This window comes from Pleuronectes platessa, chromosome 10, assembly GCF_947347685.1.
Source record: "Pleuronectes platessa chromosome 10, fPlePla1.1, whole genome shotgun sequence".
Taxonomy (NCBI): domain Eukaryota; kingdom Metazoa; phylum Chordata; class Actinopteri; order Pleuronectiformes; family Pleuronectidae; genus Pleuronectes; species Pleuronectes platessa.
In genome coordinates, this window is record NC_070635.1 from 25,915,856 (window position 1) to 25,932,784 (window position 16,929).

The following is a 16,929-nucleotide window of genomic DNA, read 5'->3' on the forward strand; positions in this document are numbered from 1 at the left end:
ACAACTCGGCAAAATTGCAGTGTAACAAATAGATTATCATGCAACATGCACATGTCAATATCACTGAGTTAAACATGCAACACATTTGGTGGGGGGGGGGGGGGAAGTAAAAAAAAAAGGAAATTGCTCTAAGAAATCTATTTACATTTGATTCTTTCAGTGTAATTCCTCAGTCGTTGGCTTCATTAGGAGCAGGCAGGCCAGAAGCCTGGGTGACCCCTAACCTCCAGCAAGGCATCTTCTTCGCTGCTAGGTGTCTCCGGGCATGCTTGGCCAGGTGGTCACTCCGCATGAAGCAGTTGAGGCACATGGGGCAGACAAACTTCTTCTCTCCAGTGTGGCGGTGGCAGTGGCGGGACAGCTCATCAGAGCGAGCGAATCGCCTCTCACAGTCCTGCCATTTGCATTTAAAGGGCTTCTCACCTGATGCAACACAGAGTACAGTGGAAGATATATATCGTCACTGAGGAACATCTTATATCTCATCTCTTGTCATGAATAATAAAATATTGTTTTTACCTGCTATGACTCTTTTAATCATTGTCTGCATCAGATGCTGACATGTGACTGGGTTACATGATTAAAAGATATACACTTTCCTGACACTGCAATCACAGTACAATTACTATCCACATCTCGGATCACTTACCTGTGTGCGTCCTTATGTGGGCCTTGAGGTGGGAGCTCTTGAAGTAGGTCTTGCTGCACTCCTCATGCGAACATGCATAACTTCGTACACGGGACACCTCTGGCTGCAGTGGGTTTTGTTGTTGCTGCAGCAACGTACAACGAGGTGCAGGCGCGATGGCAGGTAACTTGTTGCCACCAGGTGTCACCAGCGCTGGCTGAATGTACAGAGCAGAAACGACCAGCTGAGGGACAAGGAGCATTAGGGGGCCTTGTGCAACCTGACCCCCAAGTACAAAGGCCTGGGCAGAAGAACCAGTGTGGGGTTTTGGCTTCTGTAGTGTGTGTTGTTGTGTTAGTAGTTGGTGTTGCATCTGACTCTCAAAAGCTGTGATAGGCTTCTGCACAACAGTGGTGGCCAGAGAAGAGACAGGGAGAATTTGACTGTAGACAGGTACAGGAGAGACACGCTGAGGTATGTTGAATTTATCAGCTGGGCCTGAAAGGCTCTTCTGGGTCTGGTTTTCCTTCCCCACTTCCAGGTAAGTCACAGTTAGAGGCTTCTGAGGTGAGTCAAACTGCATTACAATAATCTTCTCTGAGTGTCTGGTGTACAGCCCATCTTCAAAGTTCAAATCTCTTTTGAAGTCCTTAGTATGAACTTCAGTGTCAGGATGGATTTGGCAGCAGCAGTGCTGACCATCTGCCGTGTGACGGATCACACTGGTACATTGGAACCTCTGCTGAGAAGCAGCAGTGTCTGCGACCAGATTAGCATCTTCTGCTGGCTGCCAAGTCAGACGTTCCGAGGGTTGATGTGTGCCCTCGCAGTGGGGTGGGCTGTATGGAGGTGTCATACACTGAGAGGAAAGGAAAGGAAAAATTCTCAGATTTCTCAACCTGGGCCTTATGTTTGAAATGTGATTGTCAATAAAGGGTACTTAGAAAAAATTTGGAATAGGTCCAAAAGATTGCCTCCGTCTGCAGCTGCAACTTGACAGCAGTGGTTACAATGTAATCTTATGGGCAACTGCGACAGTCCGATCTTTGCTAAGAGTCTGGCTACTTAGCAAATGTCTCGCTCAAGAAGTTTCACTCACAACCATGCAGCAGCTCGTCTCTCTTCTGCTTGTTTCTCTCCTCCTTCGTTCCTCAATTTGTCAGACTTCTTAGTCTGTAAACTCAGGCTCAAACAAGTAGGGATGGCCATTGAAGTCAAATCCTTCATTAATATTGTCGAGGTGAGAAAAAAATTCTGCCAAAATAGTTCCTCTCAGTAAAATCCAAACTCCTCTTTCCAACTCTCATTCATATTTCCACCTCCATCTTCCTGCAACAACCCAAGTTTCATAACACTTCAGAGGGGGCCTCCTTCATGATTGTGGCCAGAAACGTAGCAAAGGCACAGAATAACAATTTTAACATTTTAATGGTGACAAAAATACTTTTGTCACAGTTCATGAACTGTTGTTGTTGCACAATAAGACTACATTGCAGCCACTGCCACTATATCATCGCCGGCAGAGGCAATCTACTGGAATTCTTTTCCAGTAGAAGCATAGTACAGACAACTTTTCAAAGTACTCTTGTGCCTCAAGCATTAGTCCAGACCAGGTATGCAAAAACGTTGTCCTAACTCTTAGCCAATTTGTGTCACAACACTTACCAAAGGGGATTCCTTTACAACATTGGACTCTGGAGGGGCAGACTCTTCCGCTGAGCAGTCTGAGGATGGGGTCAGGGGTCTGAAGTTTTGGAACCCAAAAGTCCTTGTTTTCCAGTGATTATTCATGGCCATCAGAACCTCCAAATCGGCTGCACCCATAGCTGCAGGCTGGAGGTCACTCTGGATGTCTGATTGGAGCTCCTCAACTTCCATGTTGGAAATCTGGTATGAGAGCAAAAAAAATAATTCTAGGCACAGGACTAGACAATGCAGAGTTCCTTTATTAGATGTATCAATCAATCAATCAATCAAATTTTACTTGTATAGCCCATATTCACAAATCACAACTTGTCTCATAAGGCTTTAACATGGTGCGACATCCTCTGTCCTTAACCCCAACAAGAGTAAGGAAAAACTACTAAAAACCCTTTTAACAGGGTAAAAATACGTAGAAACCTCAGAGAGAGCCACATGTGAGGGATCCCTCTTCCAGGCCGGACAGAAGTACAATAGATATCAAGTGTAAAGGAGAACATCAGAAAGATAAAGGCTTTAGCATCATTGATAAGGGTAAACATTTAGATTTGGTAAATGTTCAATACATCACATAGTCTTGAAACACTGGGCTGGATTTAAGGATTTGCACACAATTATCCATGCATTATGTAGGCAGGTCATGTCTCAGCATCTCATAAACATCCATTCAGTGTTACACAGCCTATTGATCACTGTCATCACCAGCAGAACAGTAGAGGAGCATGTGAGGTGAGCATGATCAGCTGCTGCTATTTTGCACTGGGGAACTTTCACCTACTTCCACGGGGGACAGAAGCACCAGCTGTGCTGCTTACACAAACAGTCACACCACAGAGTCTAATGAGCCCTCCCCACACACACAGTAAATGGATATCATCATATCCATCACATCAAACACGTTTACTTAAACCCATTATGAAATGTGACGTAGAAGGAACTATCACTCTCTACTCACATCTTAAGTGTGTTCAGAACCCTCCAGGTTTAAGAGCTGACAGCTCGGCAGCTCCTCGTGCTGACCTCTTGAAAGCAGATCTGCTCCTCAGCCTCGTCCAGACGTCCACAGTCATCTATTCCAACGTTTCAAATGCGGTGCCGGAAAAGAGGGGCGGGGCCCATGGTGTCGCCCAATGCTGAGAAAAGGTGTGTGAGGTACCGACCAATTGAAGACGGAGTTGGTGCGTGATAGGCGGCTGACAGCCCCGTGGAGGCGGTGTGGTCCCACTGAGGTTGTGTTGGAAACATCCTCGTGCAGAGCCGGACAGTCCCCAGCGGTCCCCCACATGTCCTAAGGATCCCATTATTTTACTTCAGCTTTCTGTGCCTCAGACACTCCCAAGATTAAGATTGCTTTATTGTCCCACAATCATGCACACACAAGCACTACATGCAATGGGGAAAAGCTTCCTCTGCGTTTAACCCATCCATGTGAGCACAGCACACACAGAGCAGTGGGTAGCTATGGAAAGCACTCAGGAGCAGATGTTAGGGGAGTAATGTGCCTTGCTCAGGGGCATTTAGTTCAGTGGAATAGAGGGAGTCTATCTGTCCTCTGGGATTCTAACAGATACAGGTCTTGTCCATCCTCCAGCCCAGGGTAGTTTGCCAGTCCTTGGCCTTGAACCAGCGACCTTCCAGTCTGTTGTCCCTTTTTCTAAGTCAACCACTGCGTATTTACAGCCAATTGGTATCGTTTGCCAGGCCTCTATTTCTCCATATAAGTACATCAGTTTGGAGTATCATGAAGAGAGCCATGTACTGAACAGAGATGTTATGAGAGATAGACCAAAAAGGTAAAAACAGAAGAATTTCACAACATCAGAAATGGAAATACTGAAGTCGGAGGTGGAAACCACAAAATAACCACGTTTCTGTAGCGTTTTCTTCAAGAGTGACAATGTTAAAAAAAAATGACATAAAAGTTGAAGACAAAAAATGTATCACAGACCAGAAAAAAATATACAAATACCAATATAAACATTTATGTAATTCAAATAGCTGTATGCCTACATACATGCACATACACACACACCAGTGTATTTATTTATCAATCAAAGAGTGCTGAAAATTATTTTAAGCCATGATCATCTTAATAAGAACAACACATGGTCATGTTTTCCTACTACATAGTAGGACTATTGTAAGGTGGCTAATATTTGTGTATTTATATGCATCTTTCATAGAAGTAAATTTAACCAATGTAGTTAATGTCTTGTTGTCCACCAGACTTTATGACAGATATAGAAAGGTCATCAGCTTTGATGATGACATCATTTTTTAACAAACATATAAAAACATGTCCAATTTGATTTCTATGGCCATCATTGTAACAGATGACAGAGGACAGTCTGTATCTAACAGTTTGTGTTGTGGTAGCATTCAGAAGTATTTCTATTGATTTACATTGGAACACTGACTTTTTTGGTATCACTCCGTTTACGAGCCGGGGCGAAAATATGGATTAAAGCTTTAGATAGAAATATAGTTAGCTTTTTCTACATCATGAAGCCGTATGCCTCGCATCTTTCCGGAAAGGTCCTGTTAGTGATACTTTGCTCCCAAAGAGATGAAATGGTGTCATAATCATAAGCTTGTAGTAAAATCCTAGCGTTTTGTTTTGAGGTATTCAATGTGGCAAGCTCATATTGCTCGCACCTGCCTGATACTTTAAAAGTAAGATTAATTTGCACATCCCATTGATTGAGCCACATCCATATAGGTTCCAGAAAATCATGCAAGATAAATTGTATTAATCCCACACAAATGCACAGACATATTACATGCAAATGGGGAAATATGTCCTCTGCTTTTGACCCATCTGGTGAACACAGCAGGACACACAGAGCAGTGGGCAGCCATGCACGGCGCCCGGGGAGCAGGTGTTGGGGGAGTAAGGTACCTTGCTCAGGGGCACTTAGACAGTGGGCTAGGGAGATTCCTCTTGGACTTTTAACAGATCCAGGTGTTGTCCATCCAGGTATGTTGTTTTGTCACTCCATGGAGTCAAACCAGAGACCTTCCAGTCTGATGTCATTTTCGGCCCCTAGTTCAATTTTCTGCCACCAGTCCACCGCCGTCATTGGCCATTGAGAAGCGTAACAACGGTAATGTCACACTCAGTACACTCAAAACCATGTAGATGTCTGCCGAACAGTAAGTCCTGCCCAGGTTTTTGAGGGCTGTCATAATCAATTTTCCAAATGCTGGTATTACTGAGTGTAGCATCCCCAGCTGAATGATGGTCAGATTCATTTTCACTGATGGTTCACAATCCTTTATTTTCTCTTCATACATGCCGTGACATATGAACACACCGTAAGAACTTGTGCCTTTCTCAGCCAGGTGCTAAAAAATAACAAATGAGAATACTTTTCATGCAACAGCGAGGCGATAGAGGGCTTGCTAGAACGCCGTCCTTCCCTTTCCCTTTTCTGCTCTCCAAGACGAATCTTCACCCTTCTTACCATTCCATCTGAATCAGTCACTGTCTCTACAACTTTGGCCATCTCCACTCGTTGTGTGGCATACCATCTGCCTTCTCCACGACCTGTTTGGTGTAAAATGGGCCGAAACCGTCCATTCCACAATAGGTGAATGGTGGTGATGGATCTACACGGTCTGGCGGCAGATCGGCCAAACACTGTTCTTGTGTAGCTCTCCTGTGTTTCCTACACTTAACACCCTGACACATATATGCCGCAACAGTTCTGTTTATTCCAGGAGGCCAGAACCTGTTAGATCTGATCTCATTAATCGTAAGACACTTTCCTTGATGTCTGTCTTGCTCATGGGAGTGTGCAATTATCATCTTGGTAATGGAATGATCCTTTGGGATTATCACTGGATGTTTCTGTGAGGAAGGGAGAAATGCGTTTTTAGTCTTCCTCCCACCTTGAGGATTCCATCTTGGTCAAGGAAAGCATCCATCTGATATAGTTTACTCTGAGATGGAAGATGATTCCCTTTGCTGAGCAACTTAATCTCTTCTCGGTTCACTTGTCTCTGTAAGTCCTTTATGACAATGCACTCGAAGCCAGGTCTGCAGGGTTTTTGTCTGTGGGGACATATCTCCAGTGCTCTGCAGCTGTGCTCAAATGTATCCTTTGTATCCGGTTTGATACAAACATGTGAAAGCGTCGTGCCTCGTTGTTAATGTACCCCAAAACTACTTTGGAGTCAGTCCAGAAGTACTCATAAATGTCTCTGAGACCTAGCTCCTCCTTTAAGGTGTCACTTACTGTAACTGAGACAACTGCAGCTGCCAACTCTAACCTGGGGATAGTTGTAACCTTGATAGTTGCTACTCTGGACTTTGCTGTAATGAGAGCACAATGAACACTTCCATCTTCATTCACTTGCCTCAAATAAGAACATTGACCATGACCACATGTGCTCGCATCAGAGAAGTTGTTTAGCTCTTTTCTCAAGACGCATCCAAAATCAACTGGCAAATGGCATCGAGGTATGTTGATTTTCTCCAGATTTGCAAGGTCACTCAGCCACCATTCCTACACTGGTTTTAATTCACTGAGGAGAGGTTCGTCCTAACTTGTACCTTGCCTACAAGTTTCCTGAAGCACTCTTTTCACAATGAGCACGAAGGGAGCAATAAACCCCAGCGGGTCATAGATGGAAGCAACAGTGGATAGTATGCCACGACGAGTTGCTTGCTGATCCTTAATGCAGATGTGAAATCTGAAAGTGTCAGATTCAATGTGTCAAAGAATCCCTAAGGCTCTCTCCTACGTTGAATCATTGAAGGCGATATCAAGAGCTTTTACTTCAATGGCACGCTCGGAGGGGGGAATGCTCTCCAGCACTGACTTTTTCACAAATGTGTGAAGTCTCAGACCACCAGTAGCATAGATGTCTTGAGCTTCCTTTGCAAGCTGAATAGCTTCATCTACACTTGCTATGCTTGTGACGCCGTCATCAACGTAGAAGTCTCTCATAATGAACTGTGAGGCGAGGGGATACCGGCTGTCGTTCTCCTTGGCAAGATATTTTAGTCAATAGTTGGCACATCCTGGCGATGATGCCGCACCAAATAGATGGACCTTCATAAAGAATTCCTGTGGCTCTGCACACAGGTTTCCGCCCTTCCACCAGAGGAAACGTAGATGATCTGTCAACTTCAGACTCGTGGAACTGGTGAAACATTTTTTCTACATCATACATCAGTGCAATGCGATGCAGCCTAAATCTCATGAGGACACCAGTTAGATTGTTTGTCAGATCTGGGCCTGATAGTAGGTGATCATTAAGCCTGCTCACCCTGAACCTTGCTGAACAGTCAAAAATGACCAGGGGCTTTTCTGGCTTTTAAGAGTGATAAACTCCGTGGTGAGGGCTGTACCATTTTTCACCTTCCTTCCCCTCATGCTGATCAGCCGCTGCATCACCCTTTTCATGACTTTGTTCATGAACTTCATGTAACGCCATTTATATTTTTCATTCTTCAAAAGCTTTTTCTTGAGATGACCGAGCCGGACAATGGCTATTTGCTTGTTGTTAGGAAGGTGTGGTCTCTCCTTACAGGGGAGTGGCATCTCACAATGGTTATGAGCATTTCTTTGAATTCCATTTTTTAACATATTCAGGAAGAGAATGTCATCTTGAGACAAAGCCTTGCCCTCCTTACTCACGTCCTTGAAGTCAGACTCTAAGACCCGGATAGCGTCTGATGGGTGACTGGAGGAAGTTCTCTGACGACAACGCTGTGACACATGTTAGTGATAGATTGTAACTCGAGATTAGGTGATGAACATCCCACGATACTCCAACCTGGATCTGTGCGAACTGCATAATGTTCATTATCTCCTCCCATGATTACTTGCTTTGGTGCCAGTGCCCTTGAGCAGTTCTAGCCTATTAAGAGACCAACTTCACACTCCAGTTGTGGTGGAATTTCATATGCTATAGTGCTGAGATGATTCCAGTGCCTTGCCGCTTCACAGGCAGGGATGTGTTTTCAATTCACTGGTATGCAATCCTTGGTGTAAACCGTCATTTACAATGAGTGCTTTATAAGAGATGATAATGATATTTCTGCTGTACAGCTGCCAGGTTTCCCACAGCCTGCAATGCATTTTTCCAGCAGTAATAGTATTGATTTGAAAACCTACGAATTGATGATGATTTGCAGGCTTCGCTGTCCTCTGCCATGTCAGTGTCACATGTCACACTGGTCTTATTCTGTTCTGCAGGGTTTGACACAACAGTGGCCATTGGATTGGCTTCCGCATATTAGGTGCTAGTTGCTGAGTCGCTCAGATCAGTGGAAACTACTAAAACACTGCTTTTGTCATCTAAGTTTCAACTCTCTCTCTGGATGTGAGGTAATGGTTGAATAGTTTTCTGACACTTTTAGTGACTGTAGTGCCTACAAGGAAACCCAGGATTAGGATTGGTATGTTGCTGTTTTATTCCTTCCTTTCTGCTGTTCTTTATGGTGGGACTATTCTGTCAAGTTCTTCTTCTTTGTTTGGTTTATTGGCAGATGGCAACCACCATCAATGTAGCTTTGGTGCCTTTGATCATAGGATCATAGAATCTGAAAGAAAGCTGTGTGCTATCTTTGTGAAACCATACTGATATTGTGTCTTTGTATGATGGACAATATAAAAGGTAATTAATAAAGGGGGGTTCATTTCCTGTACTCTCATTTAAGATTAAGAACAAATTGCTGTTTATTTATTAAATGGCAATAATGTTTTAGCTCTTCATAACTGCCTTGTTAGTTTCTTTATAATTATAATGAAATATTTGTGTCTGTTGTTGCTTGTGCTCATATGCTGATACATAATCTAAATATACTGTATACGTGAGGGTTGACAGCTAGGAGTTAAAGCACCCCCCTGGTAGATGGGATTGGAGACCTCCCCGCCTTTATAAGGACAGGTGCAGGCAATTACTGCCTCTTTGTATGATGCCTGGTAGATGGTGACTGCTGGGTTTGTGCAGGTAAGGGAGATTGGGAGAAAGAGGTTTTATTTACCCGATGAAATCTAATGAGGTGTCTTATTTATTTAGTTGGGTGGCTGTGTCTCTCGACCCAGATTTCTGTGGCCCTATGGTTGAGTGAAGATTCAGGGTTCGCCTCTCCCCTGTTTGAGCCACAATGCAGAGTCAGCCATCCATGGACGCTGTAAAGTAGGGCCCCATTTGAGCAAGGTTATATTTAATAGCAGCGTAAAGGGTGATCCCCTCTAATGTATTTGGTTGCAACCTGATAAATTACCTTGTCTCCCCCTCTTTGCAGATTAAGTGCCAGACTGCTGCTTTGCCTAATTCCAGTGTTGTCTGACCATGGGTTTCTGAGTTGATTTTATCCTATCGGTCCGACACATCATGCATCACATTCCTGATGGACTGTTTATGATGGCTTTAAATAATTTAGTGTGACCCTGAACCAACTGACTCTCACTATTTTCATTGTTTTAGGCAGCTGGACGAGCCACAGGGAGTATAGTTTTGGGATTCACACCACATTGCATGGAGGCCGAAAGGGTGGTGGTCACTGGAACAGTATATTGTGGTTTTGTTCTTGCAGTGTGAGTTGCAGTGGTAGTGATCAGTGTGCTCACGTGGTGGTGTCTATTGGGGGTTTTGATAGAATCTCCCTATAGTAAGTATGCTGCCTACATAATGGTCCACGCTCTTTAGGTTAGTGTGTTGTATCTGTGGTCGCAGTATTTGTTGTTTTAGCTTTTATAAACATTCAGAAATAAAAGGCTAATTGTTTTATTTATAATTGTCCATAATTTTTCCCTTTCTCAGGTCTCCCATTCTAGTCCTCCCATTATTAAATAAAGATTTAATTGTGAACGCAATGCACATCCCTGCTCTTCTTGAACCGCTGAAATTTGATTGTGTCCATGCGCACTGATGTCATTCGAGTCAAGCATGACCCGTAGGCTGTTTTAATTCTAAACACTGTCGGGTCACAAAAATCAAAATTTCATTGTCGAAAATTTCTACAGACAACCAGCCACATTCGTATAAATAATGTGATCTTAGTGATCAGATCTCAAGATGCATTGAAGAGACATTTGGGTGTGTTCACACATGTATTTAGGGCTGAGATTTGATTGGATCACTCGGGACCAAGAGTACCCAGCTGCATCCAAGATGATGGACCTCGCACATGCGCAGAAGCCCTTCAGCGGGAGCATGTGCAACAGACATCTTCGCACTTGACGATAATGCGATCGTAGCTGCGATGTTGGTCTTCTGTTGTTTTTTCAGCTGTGCAGTGAGAAGGGTCCAGCTGCAGCCTTAACGTAAGGAAGTTGAACTTCGAAATTAACAACTAAACTGCTGTTCATTTTAAATCTAAGAGTAAGAGCAGCTTCTTCTCGTCTTTTCAGGCTTTGGACTTTTACTATGCAAATATGACTGCTCCACATACTTAAAGGTTTATTTGACGTACTACTCGACTATTGTGAGTTCTCAATTACAACACTTCTACTGTAATTTATCTTAATTTATTTTAATCTCAAGTCTTAAAGAGGAGTTTAAATGCACCAAGACATGGCTGTAGATGACCCTCTCAGGGTCCCCTAGACACATCTGTACAGGCTGTTTGACCATCACGGACAACAGGAATGAAATTCTTCTGTTCTGTGTTGTGATTCTTTACCAATCTCTCCTCCTTTCAGACTCCTCACTCCCTCCCTTGTGTGTGCTCCACCTGGTGGATTGTCTGTTCCTCCCCGATTGTTTGCACCTGTTCCTCATCACCTAGTGTATTTAATCTGTGTGTTCCTGTGTCACGTTGCCAGTTCGTCTTTGTTACCCCGTGTCTCAAGCGTCCCAGTGATTCCTGTTATTATTAAGCTTCTAGTGATTCCGACCCCGGTCCGCGTAATCGACTCTGATTTTGCTTCTTCCCTGTCTGTACCTCTGCCTGCTCATCTGTTGTCAACCCGTGTACCGAACCTGGACTGGATGTTCACCGAACCCTGCTACTCCTGACACTCATTTGAATTGTGTTTGTTAATGGACTGCCTCACCTGTGTACCGTACCTGGACTGCATCTCCTTCGACTTCTGCTGCTGCCTGACCCTTATTGGAATTGTGTTGTTACTGGACTGCCACTCGGTGTACCATAATCTTCCATTAAATGTTATTCCTTATCATCTCTGTCTCCGAGTCGAGCATTTGAGTCCAACAAATCCCAGTACATTACAGGGACATGTACCCAGGTCTGATCAACCTGTGGTGGGCCTGCCTTAGAAGAGGGTGTCTTGTGATTAAAGGCCAAAACACCTGATGACACCAAGGCCCACAATTGCACATATGTCCCTAATATCAGATAACAACTGGAGGTAGGTATTAATTACTGCTGCATTGCCAAAGGCAAAGAGGGGATGTCTGATCTACTGAGCGGGCCACATTGCTTTCATTGTACTGCTATACAAGCCAGTAGCCAGTCAGATTTACAGTACCTTTATCCTCAGCGTACCCTGAAGTGTGGCCAAAACACTTGATGACGCTAAGCTGCACAACTGAAGTTATGTCCCTAACATCCGCGGGTGGCTGCTCACACCTGCTATCAACTTATGGTATTGGTAACCTAAATTGTGCAGAAGAAAATTCACCATCTTGTCCTATAATCTAAAATATACAAACTAAATATTAAGCGCTAGAGATTAATCTTTTGCCAGCTGGCATAAAGCAATAACATTAACAGTATTGTTATCATGCAAAAACCCTTTAATTCTTGTCAGAAGTTGGAATTAATCACAGGCTTTTTATATTTCAGTTTTAACAAACTCTTGACATCTTTGTCGTTGTCTTAAAAGTGTGTGTCACGCTTTTTCACTGGGAGATATGTTTTATTTTTGTTCGTTTTTTTCCTTTCTGCTCTAGTTAGAAGCATCGAAAGCAGCAACACATAAACCAGCTTTCAGGAGATGTGCATGTATGTCTGCTTTAGTTGAGGACCATAGTGTATGGACTTAAAGTACAACATGAATAAACACATGCATCAAAAATATTCTACACATTGCATGATACAACTATGGAATAGTGTGATTAGTGTTGTCTAACATTGTGTGTGAAGACCTGGACCTCAAATCTGTTACTGAACATGATGTGATGGATGAGGTCCAGTTGTTTCACGTCATCGTCATCAACCATTGCTTCAGCCTGTCAGCCTATGGTAGATTGATGGCTGTTAAAAAAAACTTTCAAAAGCATGTAGGCAAAGAGAAATAGCTAACTTATAATTAAGCTGTACTAAGCGAACATTAACGCATGAAATCGTATTACAGAAGAAATAATGACCCTCGCACCCAGAAATATCTCATCCACAGCCCAGGAGAAATAATATATTTGGATCTAACTTCCTACCTGATGCTATATGTCAGTCTATCTGACAGCTTCTCTGCATAACTTCATAGACTTTAAAGGCGGGGCAAGATAATGACCTGAGCAAACGTTTGTGTAGCAAACATACCTCCTGGAAGGGTGCAGGACAGCTGTAGCTGATGGAGGCAATGTACCTTGATGTTGGTTGCCACCAGCTAATAAACCTGACAATGAAGAAGAAGAAGACGCAGCTGAAAACAAAGAGCTCAAGGAACAGGGAACGTGATCACAGTGGACCTTGGAGATGGAGGACATCGATTAACGAGCCATTCTCTATGAGGAGTCACCGGAAGGAATTATGACGAATCTCAAAAAAATACCGTCTATGCAAGTAACATGGAATTTGCTTCACCAAAGCTGACCAGGAGGCATAGTTAACTTGTGGTAAAATCTTTTTGCCCTTTTTTTTATCATTAAACTTTTCTCATTGTTATATTTTCATATAAATAAACAAGGGGGGGGGGGCACACGTAGACTTACATGCTAGTTTTTTCACAACGACAGAAAACACCGAAACTTGTTCAGCCATATATAAAAAACATTATGATAAGGTGAACTATGACGACGTCCTCATGGACTTTTATTAAGTTACATTAAATCAGCTTGCATCACTTAAATTGAGTCACATGTTGTAGAGACAAAACAAAAAGTGACAGAACAGTAGCATTTTATCACCCACATACGTGAGTAAAACTGTTTTTGAAAACACGTGGTCACTGATGGTGGGCTAGGTTAGCATTTGTTTTGCCATGTCTCTGGTAATTTTTTTATTTATAAGTATTTGTGGCACAAAATAACTAATACTTTCATGGTTTATCTGCCATGTTACTTATCTTTGGCCTATCAGGTTGCCCTAGTTTTATAAGAATGATAACATGGAGTCCTAGTTTCTTGATCAGTTTTATCTAGATAGAGTAGTGTTGCCTTTTTAGGCAGAACTTTACATAATCTTGAATGAATTGCATAATACTATGATTGCTCCAGGAGATTCAGCTCCATTTCTAATGGCAAATGAGACCGCACCAACACAAACTGATTCTTACATTTTTACCATTGCTGAAATGGATATTTGTCTATTTCCAATAAGGAAAAGAGCCTCAAAAGACAGCAGCCAGCAACAGCTCATTGCTTCCCCTCATTCCTCACATGCTTGCAGGCAAACATAATGCCCTCAAAGCGAAGCAGCATCTGTGACTGTATGTGGAGCAGAAGTGAGTGTTTTGCCTTGCCTGAGTTAAAAGGCTTGGGATCTTACCCCCTCGAGGTTAGTTGTCACCTAGACTAGTATAGATACATTATAGATAACATTAAGCAGAGTTATTTAAATGTCTTATTCTCCAGCTAGTGACCATGTGACCTCATTCGGAGTAACTTTGTCAGGACCTGATCCACAGCAGATGTCAGTATAATGTATAAATAAGTGGAAAGGATTGTTCAATAACCAGGTGGTGAAGGTGTAGCTTTGGATCTGTATGGTACCTATATGGTAGAATGTAACTATTAAACGGAAATTAAACTGAATTAAAAAATATATTCATAAAAAAGCTAAAACAATTTACGCTATTAAATGGATTCTACACCACTCCTATTGTGTTTTCCTCCTTTTTTAAAGTCCAATCCTCCCTTTGTTTGCATGATGGTGCAGTTTCCTGGCTCGGAATCTTTGGACCCATATTTACTAACACCAGAGGTCTTTTGATAATCCTCGGCCCAGATTCCTAAAATAGCCAACAAAACTGACCTCTTTAAACTTTCTGTTGAACTCAGTAAACAGAGAGGAAAGAAATACCTAGCTTTTGTAACTGCTGGTTACATGACGTGGCATTTGTAGAATGGATTGTCTCCTTGACACTGAGAACACTGTTATTTAAATCAATATTAAAGTCACTTGATATTCAAACACCATGGTTCATGTAACTGACAATGCCTAACATTTCATATTATGTAAGTATGTACTAAAATCAAATGTTTTTTATGGTTTCAAATGATTTAACAAAAAATTGTGTATCATGAGAAATATTTGGTAATGACAAGTTTATATAAAAGATTTTTTAAGACTTTGCATTGGTTCAGTTAAAGTCTTATCAGTGGGTGCTGCAGGTCAGGCTAGATAGAGAAATAACAATATCAAGATCAATCATTTGGTTAAAATTCTCTTTGTTCTAAGTGTGAACTTGTGCTACAGACCAATAAGGAACCCAACCTGGGGCAATGAATAGTTTTTTTCTTTTTCGCGAGCTTCATTTCAGATCGTTCTGATGTATCCCTCATCAGGAAACCTTCCAGTTCCAATGACAATTTAAGTCTAATATATTATTCTTAAATTTATTTTATATATTATCCTGGCAAGTTACCTAGCTCTTGAGGTCTGTCTGTATGTTTCTTGTGGTGACTGTTGAAGTCTCAGTACACATACTCTGAGGAGTAGTGCAGATAAGCAATGCTTACATCTAGGGATGCACCGATTTATCGGCCGAACATCGGTAGCGGCCGATATTCGCCTCGTTTACTGATATCGGCTTATTGGTAATAAACTTGACTTTCACCGATATCATTGGCCGATGTTCATATTTGTGGTAAAACCGCTGGGCACGTGCCGCGGCTGGGGGAGCAGTCGCTCCGTCGCCCTCCTCTTCGCGCCGCCGGAGGCTCAGTGTGCGGCACCGGGAGGTCCTCATCCGGTGGCGCCTCACGGCGTCGCTGGTGCGGGGGCTTTCTTTCTCTTGGACCGCGGGGCGGTGTCCATCGCTGGCGCGGAAGGCGGGCCGTTGGAGGGGACTGGGTACGCGGTCAGCCGCGGCCACTCTGGACGCGTGTCGGGCCCTTCTCGCGGATCACCTCAGCTACGGCGACCGCTGGGGGAACCCTCTGTTCGCGCGGGGGGGCACCCTGCGGTGCGCCTCGGCTGGCGCCTAGCAGCTGACTGAGAACTGGTGTGGACCAGGGGAATCCGACTGTTTAATTAAAACAAGCATCGCGAAGGGCCACGGTGGGTGTTGACGCGATGTGATATCTGCCCGACACTAAAAGCAGGTCAAACTGAGGAGGGCTTGTTAAGTTATCTTGACTCACGCAGTGTAACTTGGCGTAAAAAGTATGAGCGTAGCAAGTACTTTATTATCATGTGCACCGGCTCTATTCATCCGTCTCATGCACAGGTAACAAGGGAATTGACAACATACGTCATACACACAGAAGCCGTAACACATCTAATAAACGGGCAATACTGCTACCGTAAATCAATGAGAAGAGCGTTCTCTATAATGATACTTTAACAGGGCTGTTTTAGACAGGGTAAAAAGGTGCTGTTTTAAATTATCCTTGTGGTATTTTGACCAAAATATGTTACAGTCATTTCATTAAGATCCCAAGGAACCATTTCAACTTGCGGTAAAATGGGCATAATATGTCTCTGTTAAATAAAGTTGAGTTAAATCAAAGAGTGTTTCATAAATCTGATTCAATTTGTGCTCATTAAAAGATAAGAGTGATGAAGGGCTGAAAATGTTTTAAATAGTGCTTTTTAAATAATGATTTAATTATTTTTCTGGCACAAAAGGGTGAATGAATAACAACAAAAAGAAAATAAACAAATATCGTTATCGGCTATCGGCCAGATTTTTATTTTAAATATCGGTATCGGTATCGGCCAAGAATTTCCATATCGGTGCATCCCTACTTACATCCTAGTTTTGAAGGGCTTCTTGCGACTAATTCGGGATCTCAGGTAAACCCTGCCATCTGCTGGTGTGAAAAGAAAAGGCTTTCAATGGATTCTTGGATTAGTCTGTGGATTAGAAAGATAACCAAATTGTTAGCTCCATATCCCTTTGATTTTAATTCACATTAACATATTTAGCGGCACCATATCTTAAGAATGCTTTTGAATATTTTTTTCTATTTAATGTCAATGAAATCTTGTTCAAGGTGAAGGTAAATATATATGAAGTGAAGTGTCTGAATAACTATTTAGCCAAAGAACCACAAAACTCTCTGGATCATTAGTACATTAGAGTGATTCGATATGATCCTTTAATCCGAGCTGTTTCGTGCCCCCTCACTCCTCACTAATGGCTGCCATATCTTGGCCAGCTCCCCCTCTCACATCCAGCAGGCCAAGAATCAAGCAAAGTCTATTCTTTTATCAGTTGCACACAGATTTGATGATGAACCCACATCAATCAGAGGAGCATGTCTGTTTTTTTCTTCCATTTAGCGGCATCATT

At 42.7% G+C, this 16,929-nt stretch overlaps 1 protein-coding gene across 1 annotated transcript; it reads right to left on the reverse strand.

The window, feature by feature from the left end:
• Positions 1–138: 138 nt before the first annotated feature.
• Positions 139–3,417, reverse strand: LOC128449801 (Krueppel-like factor 10). The gene is made up of 4 exons (XM_053433107.1): positions 3,285–3,417; positions 2,294–2,515; positions 650–1,487; positions 139–423 (listed from the first exon to the last, which is right to left on the reverse strand). The coding sequence occupies exons 2-4, from the start codon at positions 2,504–2,506 to the stop codon at positions 170–172; spliced, it is 1,305 nt and encodes a 434-aa protein (XP_053289082.1). The 5' UTR covers positions 2,507–2,515; positions 3,285–3,417; the 3' UTR covers positions 139–169.
• Between the last annotated feature and the right edge of the window lie 13,512 nt (positions 3,418–16,929).

What these genes read in the sequence shown, in the direction of transcription:
- LOC128449801 (XM_053433107.1), bottom strand. Translation starts at nt 2,506, where the DNA reads ATGGAAGTTGAGGAGCTCCAATCAGACATCCAGAGTGACCTCCAGCCT. An exon ending in TTGTAAAGGAATCCCCTTTG is followed by an intron (nt 1,488 to 2,293) that starts GTAAGTGTTGTG and finishes CTTTCCTCTCAG; the next exon opens with TGTATGACACCTCCATACAG. An exon ending in CCACATAAGGACGCACACAG is followed by an intron (nt 424 to 649) that starts GTAAGTGATCCG and finishes GTGTTGCATCAG; the next exon opens with GTGAGAAGCCCTTTAAATGC.